The sequence below is a fragment of the Heterodontus francisci genome, chromosome 31 (genome assembly GCF_036365525.1).
Source record: "Heterodontus francisci isolate sHetFra1 chromosome 31, sHetFra1.hap1, whole genome shotgun sequence".
Taxonomy (NCBI): domain Eukaryota; kingdom Metazoa; phylum Chordata; class Chondrichthyes; order Heterodontiformes; family Heterodontidae; genus Heterodontus; species Heterodontus francisci.
This window is the reverse complement of record NC_090401.1, coordinates 47,169,405-47,182,345: the sequence shown is the minus strand read 5'-3', so window position 1 is coordinate 47,182,345 and position 12,941 is coordinate 47,169,405. Positions and strand designations below refer to the sequence as shown.

The 12,941-nt window shown below is 45.1% G+C and overlaps 1 protein-coding gene across 4 annotated transcripts in view; it reads left to right on the top strand.

Moving 5' to 3' along the window:
- Positions 1-4,896: 4,896 nt before the first annotated feature.
- The window catches only part of LOC137347232 (lysophospholipid acyltransferase 2-like), a 74,530-nt gene continuing 66,485 nt past the window's right edge, over positions 4,897-12,941 (top strand). For 2 of the 4 annotated variants that reach the window (XM_068011488.1, XM_068011487.1), the window contains exon 1: positions 4,897-5,164. In XM_068011488.1, coding sequence (XP_067867589.1) covers positions 5,093-5,164 — 72 coding nt within the window. In that variant the 5' untranslated portion in view covers positions 4,897-5,092. The remainder of the gene's footprint in view (positions 5,165-12,941) is intronic. The other 2 variants (XM_068011491.1, XM_068011490.1) reach the window with 2 other exon arrangements.

Below are 12,941 nucleotides of genomic sequence, written 5' to 3'. Positions count from 1 at the left end.
CAGACAGTACCCAGAACTGAACCTGGGTTGCTGGAGCTGTGAGGCTGCAGTGCTAACCACTGCGCCACTGTGCCGCCCACCTTTGCCATGGGATCTTTTCCATCCACCTAAGAGGACAGAGGGGGCCTTGGAAGATATAAAGAGTGAGAAAGGCAATGGGAAACCACCTCAGCTACTCTTTCCTAGTAAGTGCCTCAAGAATCTCATTCATGTGCGACTGGAGATAGGACATGACAGACGGACAGACTTCAAAAAGTATATAAATAAAGAAAACCAGCTTATTAATGCTCATTTCTTCTGACCTCTAATTGACTTGAGAACTTGCTTGTAATTATACACTGTGAATAATATACATTTCATGGTATAATTTTACTTATAAAGCAAAGTATCTCAGCACACAACACCACAGGAGATCCCCCAGACTGTCTAAAAGTTGTTGGATGTATCTCTTTTACAGTGAAATTTTACAGTGATCAAAAAAGTTGGAAACATACAGACTAACCTGATGCCCAGTTTTGTTGGAATCATAAATAGTATTTATTGATGTCGCTATAATCTGCAGGTCCCAACCTCTCTGTGAGTTGACCTTATCTCTGTATCTCCCTACGTCTAACCTCCTCCAGCTCTACAACCCTTCAAGATCTCTACCCTCCACAAATTATGGCCTCTTGCATGTCCCTGATTTCCACTGCTCCACTATTGGTGGCTGTGCCTTCAGCTGCCTTGGCCTGAAGCTCTGGAATTCCCTTCCTGTATGACTCTCCTTATAACCTACCTCTTTGCTCAAGCTTTTGATCTTCTTTGGCCTCCTTATCTCGAGAGACAATGGGTAAGCGCCTGGAGGTGGTCAGTGGTGTGTGGAGCAGTGCCTGGAGTGGCTATAAAGGCCAATTCTAGAGCGACAGGCTCTTCCACAGGTGCTGCAGAGAAATTTGTTTGTCGGGGCTGTTACACAGTTGGCTCTCCCCTTGCGCCTCTGTCTTTTTTCCTGCCAACTACTAAGTCTCTTCGACTCGCCACACTTTAGCCCCGCCTTTATGGCTGCCCGCCAGCTCTGGCGAACGCTGGCAACTGACTCCCATGACTTGTGATCAATGTCACAGGACTTCATGTTGCGTTTGCAGACGCCTTTAAAGCGGAGACATGGACGGCCGGTGGGTCTGATACCAGTGGCAAGCTCGCTGTACAATGTGTCTTTGGGGATCCTGCCATCTTCCATGCGGCTCACATGGCCAAGCCATCTCAAGCGCCGCTAACTCAGTAGTGTGTATAAGCTGGGGATGTTGGCCGCCTCGAGGACTTCTGTGTTGGAGATACAGTCCTGCCACCTGATGCCAAGTATTCTCCGGAGGCAGCGAAGATGGAATGAATTGAGACGTCGATCTTGGCTGACATACGTTGTCCAGGCCTCGCTGCCATAGAGCAAGGTACTGAGGACACAGGCTTGATACACTCGGACTTTTGTGTTCCGTGTCAGTGCGCCATTTTCCCACACTCTCTTGGCCAGTCTGGACATAGCAGTGGAAGCCTTTCCCATGCGCTTGTTGATTTCTGCATCTAGAGACAGGTTACTGGTGATAGTTGAGCCTAGGTAGGTGAACTCTTGAACCACTTCCAGAGCGTGGTCGCCAATATTGATGGATGGAGCATTTCTGATGTCCTGCCCCATGATGTTCGTTTTCTTGAGGCTGATGGTCAGGCCAAATTCAGTGCAGGCAGCCGCAAACCTGTCGATGAGACTCTGCAGGCACTCTTCAGTGTGAGATGTTAAAGCAGCATCGTCAGCAAAAAGGAGTTCCCTGATGAGGACTTTCCGTACTTTGGACTTCGCTCTTAGATGGGCAAGGTTGAACAACCTGCCCCCTGATCTTGTGTGGAGGAAAATTCCTTCTTCAGAGGACTTGAACGCATGTGAAAGCAGCAGGGAGAAGAAAATCCCAAAAAGTGTGGGTGCGAGAACACAGCCCTGTTTCACGCCACTCAGGATAGGAAAGGGGTCTGATGAGGTGCCACCATGTTGAATTGTGCCTTTCATATTGTCATGGAATGAGGTGATGATACTTAGTAGCTTTGGTGGGCATCCAATCTTTTCTAGTAGTCTGCAGAGACCACGTCTGCTGACGAGGTCAAAGGCTTTGGTGAGATCAATGAAAGCAATGTAGAGGGGCATCTGTTGTTCACGGCATTTCTCCTGTATCTGACGAAGGGAGAACAGCATGTCAACGGTCGATCTCTCTGCACGAAAGCCACACTGTGCCTCAGGGTAGACGCGCTCGGCCAGCTTCTGGAGCCTGTTTAGAGCAACTCGAGCAAAGACTTTCCCCACTATGCTGAGCAGGGAGATTCCACGGTAGTTGTTGCAGTCACCGCGGTCACCTTTGTTTTTCTCGAGGGTGATGATATTGGCATTGCGCATGTCCTGAGGTACTGCTCCCTCGTCCCAGCACAGGCAAAGCAGTTCATGTAGTGCTGAGAGTATAGCAGGCTTGGCACTCTTGATTATTTCAGGGGTAATGCTGTCCTTCCCAGGGGCTTTTCCGCTGGCTAGAGAATCAATGGCATCACTGAGTTCCGATTTTGTTGGCTGTATGTCCAGCTCATCCATGACTGGTAGAGGCTGGGCTGCATTGAGGGCAATCACAGTGACAGCATTCTCCCTGGAGTACAGTTCTAGGTAGTGCTCAACCCAGCGGTCCATTTGTTTGCGTTGGTCAGTGATTATGTCCCCTGATTTAGATTTGAGGGGGGCGATCTTCTTGATGGTTGGCCCAAGAGCTCTCTTAATGCCATCATACATTCCTCTGATGTTTCCGGTGTCTGAGGCCAGTTGAATATGACTGCATAGGTGTTGCCAGTAGTCGTTTGCGCAGCGCCTCGCTGTTCTTTGTGCAGCGCTTCTGGCTGCTTTAAGTGCGACGGATGTTCACTCGCTGGGGGCTTTCTTGTAGTTCAACAGTGCAATGCGCTTAGCGGCTATGACAGGTTCCAGCTCTTCATTATGAGATTGAAACCAGTCTGCATTTCTCTTCGCACTTTTGCCGTAGGTGGTCAAAGCTGACTCATAGATGGCGTCTCTGATGTGGACCCACTTGGTCTCAGCATCCCCTGTGGGAGTGTTTTGAAGGGCTGTTACAAGAGAATTTAGAAATTTTTGTAACAGCTGTGGGTGAGAAATTCTGCTCGTGTTGATGCGCGGGTGGCCCTTCTGCTTGGAATGATGCAACTTCTTTGGTCTGAGTCTAACCTTGCTGCACACCAGGGAGTGGTCGGTGTCGCAGTCCGCACTGTGGAAGCTGCGTGTGATTTGAACACTGTTTAAGGCGGCTCGCCTTGTGACAATGAGGTCTAGCTGGTGCCAACGACGCGATCTTGGGTGCCTCCATGAAACCTGGTGACAGGGTTTAGTGTGAAAGAACGAGTTGGTGATGCAGAGGTTATGATAGGTACACAACTCAAGCAGTCTCTGCCCGTTCTCATCACTGATCACTGGCCTTAATATCTCCTTTCTGGCTCAATATCAAATTTTATTTGCTAACACTCCTGTGACATGCTTTGGGATGATTTACTATGTTAAAGGTACTACATGATTGTCCTATGTCCTGCAAGAGGAAAATCCTACTGAGTCAATTTGGCAACTATTGCTCTGTATATATGGTTGGACACCAATTCACTCATAAATATCACTGGTTTGCAATGAAAATTTAGTGAAAAGGATTTTTCCTTAATTTACACATAGTGGAGAGATCATGCAGCTTGCCATCTGTCCCTGCTGCTTGCATACCATAAACGCAGCAGTGAAAACTCATCAAAATACTTTTAAAATGACCCGAGCTTCCAGTTGCTTGCCATTTCAATCCCCCCCCACCCCACCCCTGCTCTCATGCCCACATCTCTGTCCTGGGATTGCTCCAGTGTTCCAGTGAACATCAACAGAAGCTTGAGGAACAGCACCTCATTTACCCATTAGGCACGCTCCAGCCTGCCAAACTGAACACTGAGTTCAATAATTTCAGAGCATGACAGGCCCCCCCTTTTTATTTTTAGTTATTTTTTTCTTGTTTTTCTTTTTTATGTGTTTATTTTATTTTAGTTTGTTTCTACTGTGCCTCTTCTTCTTCTTTGGCCTCCTTATCTCGAGAGACAATGGGTAAGCGCCTGGAGGTAGTCAGTGGTTTGTGGAGCAGCGCCTGGAGTGGCTATAAAGGCCAATTCTAGAGTGACAGGCTCTTACACAGGTGCTGCAGAAAAATGTGTTTGTCGGGGCTGTTACACAGTTGGCTCTCCCCTTGTGCTTCTGTCTTTTTTCCTGCCAACTACTAAGTCTCTTCGACTCGCCACATTTTAGCCCCGCCTTTATGGCTGCCCGCCTACCCACTTTATATTTCACGTTTGTGCTTGGGGCCAAGCTCTTCAGTTTTCTGTCCACGAACACCCTCTCTGTACTAACGCGTTGTCTTTCAGCACACCATTAACATACCTTTGCTCCATGACTATTCTCTGTGACTTGTCCTATCAACACCTTCTCTTTGGTTATCTCTTGCACCACCCCCACTTTATTTGTTTAAAACCTTTTACATTTCTAATATTTGCCAGTTCTGATGAAGGGTCACTGACCTGAAACGTTAACTCTGCTTCTCTCTCTCTCCACAGATGCTGCCAGATCTGCTGAGTATTTCCAGCATTTCTTGTTTTCATTTTAAAAAAATGAGGATTTGAACACGGTAAATAAGGAACCAACAGGGTGTGCTGTCGGACCAGTTCTGTACTTTTTCAAAAGCCCAACCTTCCAAGAATGCATCTGAGGGGAAACACCCTTCTCTAAATTCCTTTTTGTTTTGCGGTTACGTTCTTGTTAAGGGATTTCTTAATTTAGACACCCTTATGGTTTGGAAATAATGACGTTCGCCAATCAATCGCATTCACTCAGAAAGTTTGAGCGGATGATGTTAGTTCCAGGGGCGGAGGCCAAACCAGGGCGCAGCGGCAAGTTTGTGCGCGCCAGGAGTTCTGTAAGTTTCAAGTGAGAGTTTTGTCAATTTCAGGTGCATTCAGGAAGGGGATCACCGTTCGCAGGTCAATATCTGCAGCAAGTATGGGTTCAAGTAGCTGTGGATCGGAGCTACTTCTGCCTCTCAGCCAGATTCTCCGTTTACCTATAGAACAGGTACCAACTTTATACATTTTTTGGTGATCGGAATAATGGGGAATGCTCTGGCTTAAAAACATCTATAGCTGAATGAAACGTAGGCGTTTTAGCTTTAGATGTTTTGGCTCATCATGGTAGATGACCGTTATCTTGGCTTTAAGTGCGGGACTTAGTGTTAGCCTTGGCTCAGTGTTCTCTCTAAGTTAGAAGGTAGCAGGTTCAAGCCCAGTCCAGACACTTCAGCACAAAATCTCGGCTGATCTTTTGTTGTAGTACTGAGAGAGCACTGCATTGTCAGAAGTGCTGCCTTTCAAAAAAAGGTAAACGGATCCTTGTCTATCTTATAGATTGTTGGTCTCATCTTCTTCCCAGAAGGTTGATTGTAATGGATCGTCACCTGTGCTGTCCTTACACATTCTGCATGGGTCAACTGCAAACACTCCATTATATCTGTCATCCGTTTTCTTCTCTCCTATGTTTTCCATCGCTCTTTCCTTCCAATGATTGTCTCTGTCCACCTTCTGCTCTAATGATGTGACTAAAGTGTTGCATCTTTCTCTGTTTAATGTTATGCACTGATCTCCTCTGTTCTCCAGCCATTTCCAGCAGTTCCTATTTAGTCTTTATGTCTGTGTAATATATGTGGAGCACCCTCTGATATGTCCACATCTCGAATACATTCAGCTTATCAATAGTCTCTTTATTTGTTATCCATGTCTCCGAGGCATATAACTACTTTTTAACATCTACCTTATCGGGTGGATGTAAAAGATCTCCTGGTACGATTTCAAATAAGAGCAATAGATTTCTCCCTGGTGTTCTTCCCAATGTTTATCCCTCAACCATAACAAAAAGCCAGATTACCCAGTCATCACTGGAGGCACCTGTGGAAGAGTCTGTCACTCTAGAATTGGCCTTTATAGCCACTCCAGGCGCTGCTTCACAAACCACTGACCACCTCCAGGCGCGCATCCATTGTCTCTCGAGATAAGGAGGCCCAAAAGAAAGAAAGAAAGAAATATCATTGCTACACAAAATCAGAATACTCATTTTCTCTTTTTATTATTTCATTGCTCTTTTTGGGATCTTGCTGTGTGCAAATTGACTGCCACATTTCCAACATCAGGGGGAGATCAAGTCTAACAAATTTGATTGTGTAGATGAGGGTAAAGCAGTTACTTCAGTAAGGCTTTTGATAAGGTCCCGCATGGGAGATTGGTTAACAAGGTAAGAGCCCAGGGGATCCATGGCAATTTGGAAAAGTGGATCCAAAATTGGCTTAGTGGCTGGAGGCAGAGGGTGATGGTTGAGAATTGTTTTTGCGATTGGAAGCCTGTGACCAGTGGTGTACCACAGGGATCGGTGCTGGGACCCTTGCTGTTTGTTAATGATTCAGACATGAATATAGGAGGTATGATCAGTAAGTTCACAAATGACACCAAAATTGGTGGTGTCATAAATAGTGAGCAGGAAAGCTTTAGATTACAGGATGATCTAGATGGGCTGGTAAGATGGGCGGAGCAGTGGCAAATGGAGTTTAATCCTGAGAAGTGTGAGGTGATGCATTTTGGGAGGACTAACAAGGCAAGGAAATATACAATGGATGGTAGGACCCTAGGAAGTACAGAGGGACCTTGGTGTCCTTGTCCATAGATCACTGGATGCAGCAGCACAGGTCGATAAGATGGTTAGGAAGGCATATGGGATACTTGCCTTTATTAGCTGAGGCATAGAATATAAGGTCAGGGAGGTTATGATGGAGCTGTATAAAACGCTAGTTAGGCCACAGCTGGAGTACTGTGTACAGTTCTGGTCGCCATACTATAGGAAGGATGTGATTGCACTGGAAAGGATGCAGAGGAGATTCACCAGGATGTTGCTTGGGCTGGAGCATTTCAGCTATGAAGAGAGACTGGTTAGGTTAGGGTTGTTTTCCTTAGAGCAGAGAAGGCTGAGGGGAGACCTGATAGAGGTATACAAAAGTATGAGGGGCGTAGATAGGAAGAAACCTTTTCTCTTAGTAGAGGTGTCAATAACTAGGGGGCATAGATTTAAGGTAAGGGGCAGGAGGTTTAGAGGGGATTTGAGGAAAGAGTTTTTCACCCAGAGGGTGGTTGGAATCTGGAACACACTGCCTGAAGGGGTGGTAAAGGCAGGAACCCTCACAACATTTAAGAAGTATTTAGATGAGCACTTGAAACACCATAGCATACAAGGCTACGGGCCAAGTACTGGAAAATGGGATTAGAATCGATAGGTGCTTGATGGCCAGCACAGACACGATGGGCCGAAGGGTCTGTTTCTGTGCTGTATAACTCTATGACTTTATTACAACAGTGACTACGCTTTAAAAAGTACTTCATTGGCTGTAAAGCACTTTGAGATGTCCAGAGGTTGTGAAAGGTGATATATAAATGCAAGTCTTTTTGCTTTTGCTTTTTGAGTCAGAGGATTGCAGGTTCAAGTTCCATTCCAGACACTTCTGCACATAATCCAGGCTGACATTTCAGTGCAGTACTAAGGGAGTACAGTCTTGCATTGTAGGAAGTGCATTTTTCAAAGGAGATGTTAAACCAAGGCCCCTCTTTGCCTGAACAAAGATCTCGTGGCATTATTCCAAGAACATCAAAGAGTTGTCTTAGTCCTGGACAAAATTTACCTTTTAAGCAGCACCATCAAAAAGTCAGATTGAGGGGGTCGATTGCTATTTGTGGGATGTTGCTGTGCACAAACTGGCTGCTGTCGTTGCCTGCAGGAAAACAGTGACAGCACTTTATAAGTAATTCATTGGCTGTGATAGGCTTTGGCATGTACTGACAGTCTGAAAGATTCTGTACAAATGTTATTGTTAGTGTACTGTCCAGCAAAGTGACTGAAGTACTGTTTCAATGTTGTTTGTCACATGATGAGAATGCTTAATTCAATTTTACTTTTATGCACAAATTTCTAAAATAATTTAAATTGTTTGATTAAAATTAAATGACTAATGGGGAGTCTATCTTGTTACACATTACATGAGTCAGTTCTATTGTTGATATATAACACAATTTTTTTTTAGTAGCATTAACATTTTGAAATTGGTTAGAGAGTATAACTATTGGAGAAATGTATTTTGCTGGGGAAGGGTCAGACTTTACAATTTTTTACTCTGGTGTATGTGTGTGACCAAACAGAGGTTAATTTTAAGAGTTCCTGTTGGTGCCTTCAATTGTTTTACTTTGATTTTAACCAAGACTTAGATTATTTCAGTGATCTGACAAGGAGTGGCTTCAGGCAGCTCCTGTTTGGTCACTTCAGTTCATGATGATGATGATTCAGCACAGGGAAACGCAACTAACTAGTTTAAGGCCCATTCAATCTCGGCGTAGAATACCCATGTAGACTGGAGTGAGCTCTTCCTAGATTAGTGTGGAGTCTGGAGTATATCCTGTAACTGTGCCATATTAATAGGCTGGCATCACAAATTACAATAACTATATTGAAGTGGTGTATTGATGCCTTAACCCAGAGTGGTGTTATTGCCTTGATGTGTGCTTTAGAGTGCTCTGCATAATATATTAATTTAGGAATGGGTCAGCAGTTGGGGTGCTATAGAGAAAGAAAGACTTGTATTTTTTAGCACCTTTTTTATGACCTCAGGACGTTCCCAAATCACCACAACCAATGAAGTACTGCCACTGTCGTAATGGAAAAAACATGGCAGCCAATCTGTGCACCGACTGCAATGCATTAATAACTAGATAATCTGTTTTAGTAATGTTGGTTAAAAGATAAATATTGGCCAGGACACTGCTGACCTTCTTTGAAATAGGAAATGGGATCTTTTGCATCCACCTGAGAAGACAAACAGGGCCACTCAGTTTAACATCTCCTGCAAAAGACAGTGCCTCCAACAGTGCAGCACTCCCTCAGTACTGCACTGGGAATGCCAGATTATGTACTCAAGTCTTTGACATGGGACTTGAACCCATGAGCTTCTGGTTAAGAAGTTAAGGGTACTACCGACTGATCCAGAGCTGACACACAAACTATAGCTGGCTTTGTGCTGCTGTGCAGGGAGGGGCAAATTGTTAAAATGACGGATCCTAATCCTTGTAATTGCTTGTTGTGAGGGTGTTGGGTGAGGATAGCATCTTACTTGGCTGGGATATTACGCCTCAACAACTGAATAACGTGCCAACACTCACAGCCTAGATTGACACATGAAGGCTGATCTCTTTAACAAGGTATTGAAGGGCAGCTGACATCACTGAAAATGAACTCTAGCAGAATCCGAGGGCTCGCGGGGCAGGGATTGGAGGTGGGGGGGTGGTGCGGGGTGCTAAAATTAGCCCTGTTAGCAGGCATGCTGGTTCCCTGGCTCCATCCAGCCCCTAGGCCATTTTTGCAGAGGCGGGATGGGGTGGGGTAGTGGAGGTGGCAGAGCTACCTGCCCACATGCAGTGTATAGCTGACACGAGTTATTAAGAGTCACTTGACAATTAAAGGAGGCCAGGTACCTGCAGGCGGTGGAGGCCAATTTAACTGCCTAGAGGTAGCCTCCTGGTGTCAGGCTGCGTGGGAGGGGGCAGCACTCCAGGCGGGCCTAGAGGCCCTTCCTGCCTACATGGGTGTAGGAACAGCCGCAGGCCGCCCTGTCGAGGGGGCCACCCTGTCGAGGGGTTCCCCCTGCACCATGGTGGCCTGGCTGCAAGATCCATTTATTTAATTTAACGTTTAAAAAGTTGGAGAGGGGGCCTCCATTTTGAAGTGCCCTCTCTCTTGCTCTGCGTGACAGGCTGCTGCTCCATTTAAGAAGGAAGGCCTCAGATTGGCTCTCCAGCTTCAAGAGCCCACCCACCTTCCTTAATTGGATGGTGAGCCCGCCCTCTGGCCATTAATTGGCCACCTGTGAAAATTGGGGCCTGTAACATGCTCCACCTCTGTTTCCCGTCCCCGGAGTAAAAATCCTGCCCAGATTCATTTAGCAGACGGGTGCTAAAATGTGCTGTCCATTACTGTCAGTATAAAGTGGAGGGAGGCTGATCTACTCCCTGCTCTGCTTGGGTTGCCAACTCTTGATTAGATTAGAGATACAGCACTGAAACAGGCCCTTCGGCCCACTGAGTCTGTGCCGAACATCAACCACCCATTTATACTAATCCTACACTAATCCCATATTCCTACCAAACATCCCCACCTGTCCCTATATTTCCCTACCACCTACCTATACTAGTGACAATTTATAATGGCCAATTTACCTATCAGCCTGCAAGTCTTTTGGCTTGTGGGAGGAAACCGGAGCACCCGGAGAAAACCCACGCAGACACAGGGAGAACTTGCAAACTCCACACAGGCAGTACCCAGAATTGAACCCGGGTCCCTGGAGCTGTGAGGCTGCAGTGCTAACCACTGCGCCACTGTGGATGTATTCTTAAAAGGTTTTATCACATGATTTCTCACCTCCAGCTGCCCGGCCCTCACACTCCTGCCATTGGTTGCAAAGCATGTCCATCCTCACATTGTCCCTCCTTCCCACGCCAAGTGTAAAGTGAAATGAAAAGACGATTGGATGCTTCTTGCCTTAATTTTCCCATTTTCAATATTTTTACAACAAATAAATGAAAGTGCGAGGAGAAAATGAAAAGAACACATAGCATCCATGATTTCTCTCTTGGGTGTTGCTCTCAGCAGTGTTAATGATGATCATTAACCTGGAGGTTAATCTTTATTTCCTGGCAACTCCAGGTCAATCCTGGAGGGTTGGCAACCCAATGCTCTGCTGTGCTTGGTTGTAAGGGACAGTTGGACATGGTGTCACTCCCAAGTCTTCTTCCAGTGGTCAATCAAGAATGGACGCTGATTGGGTTCGCTTTCTCTGCTGCAGCTGCCTGTGGCCTAAGGAAAGAGTTAGAATCATAACATAAGAAATAGGAGCAGGAGTAGGTGATTTGGCCCTTCTTTATTTTTTATTCTTTCATGGGATTTGGGCATCACTGGCCTGTTGCCCATCCCTAATTGCCCTTGAACTAAGTAGTTTGCTAGCCTATTTCAGAGGACAGTTCCGAGTCAACCACATTGCCGTGGGTCTGGAGTCATATGTAGGCCAGATTTCCTTCCCTAAAGGGCATTGGTGAATCCGATTGGGTTTTTACAACAATCAATGATAGTCTCAGAAATGGTACCATGAAGTTAGCTTTCAATTCCAGACTGTTTTTAATTAATTGAATTTATTAATTGAATTTAAATTCCGGCAGCTGTCATGGTGGGATTTGAACCCATGTCTCCAGGGTATTAGCTTGGGTCTCTGAATTACTAGTCCAGTGACATTACAACTACACCACGGCCTCCCCCTTCAAGACTGCCCGCCATTTAGTAAGGTCATGGCCGATCTACTCCCTCAATACCACCTTCCCACACCATCTTCATATCCCTTGGTTCCCTTAGTGTCCAGAAAGCTATTGATCTATGCCCTAAATATACTCAACGAATGAGCATGTACAGCCCTCTGGGTTGCAGAATTCCCAAAATTCGCTTCCTTTTTGAATAAAGATATATTTTCCTCATCTCAACCCTAAATGGCCAACCCCTTATTCTGAGACTATCACCCCTAGTTCTAGACTCCCCAGTCAGGGTAAACATCCTCTTAGCGTCTACCCTATCAAGCCCCTCAAGAACTTTATACTTTTCAATGAGATCATTTCTCATTCTTCTAACCTCTAGGGAACATAGGCCTAGTCTATTCAATCTCTTTTTATAGGATAATCTCCCTATCCAAGGATTTGTCAAACATGATTTCCCTTTCATAAATCCATGTTGACTCTGCCCAGTCATAAGATGATTTCTGAAGTGTCCTGTAATCACATCCTTAATGATAGATTCTAACATATTCCCTACTACTGATGTCAGGCTAACTGGCCGGTAGTTTCCAGTTTTCTCACTCCCTCCTTTCTTGAATAGCAGGGTTACGTTTGTTATTTTTCAATCCACTGGGACAGATCTATAATTTAGGGAATTCTGGAAGATCAAAACCAATGCATCCACAATCTTTGCACCCATCTCTTTTAGAATCTTAGGATGTAGAACATCAGGTCCAGGGGATTTGTTAACTTTTGGTCCCAGTAATTTCTTGAGTACTAGTTCTTTACAAATACAAATTTCTTTAAGTTTCTCATTCTCATTAGACCTAGGTTCTCCATTATTTTCAGAGTGTTTTTTGTGTCTTCTACCATGAATCATAGAATTATAGAACCTTACAGCACAGAAGGAGGCCATTCAGCCCATTGTTTCTGTCCCGGCTGTCCAATTTAGCCCCACAACCCAGCTTTTACCCCATCACTCGCCAGATTAATTCTATTCAAGTACCTGTCCAATAACCTTTTGACAGTTCATAGGGAATTGGATTCCACTGCCCTTTCAGGTATTGTGTTCTTATCATAATAGCCCTCTGTGTGAGATATTTCTTCTCAATTTCCCTCTAGCTCTTTTGCGAATTATTTTAAATCTATGCCCTCTGGTTGCCAACCCACTTGCTTAAGGAAACAATTTCTCCCTACTTGCTGTATCAAAACTCCTCATAATTTTGAATATATCAATTAGATCCCCCCTTTAAATTCTCTGCTTTAAGGTGTGAAGGAAGGAAGATAAAGAGGGGGAAGGATAAAAAGGAATTGCTTCTTTTGTGTTAGTTTTTATTTTGGGATATTGTTGCGATGAGCATGCTGCTTGTGTTCAGCCTGACTAAGGGTGTTTGAGATTCAAATTGCAATCCGATCGAGGGAAATTGCACAATTTGTGTAGGTACCTCAGAAATTTT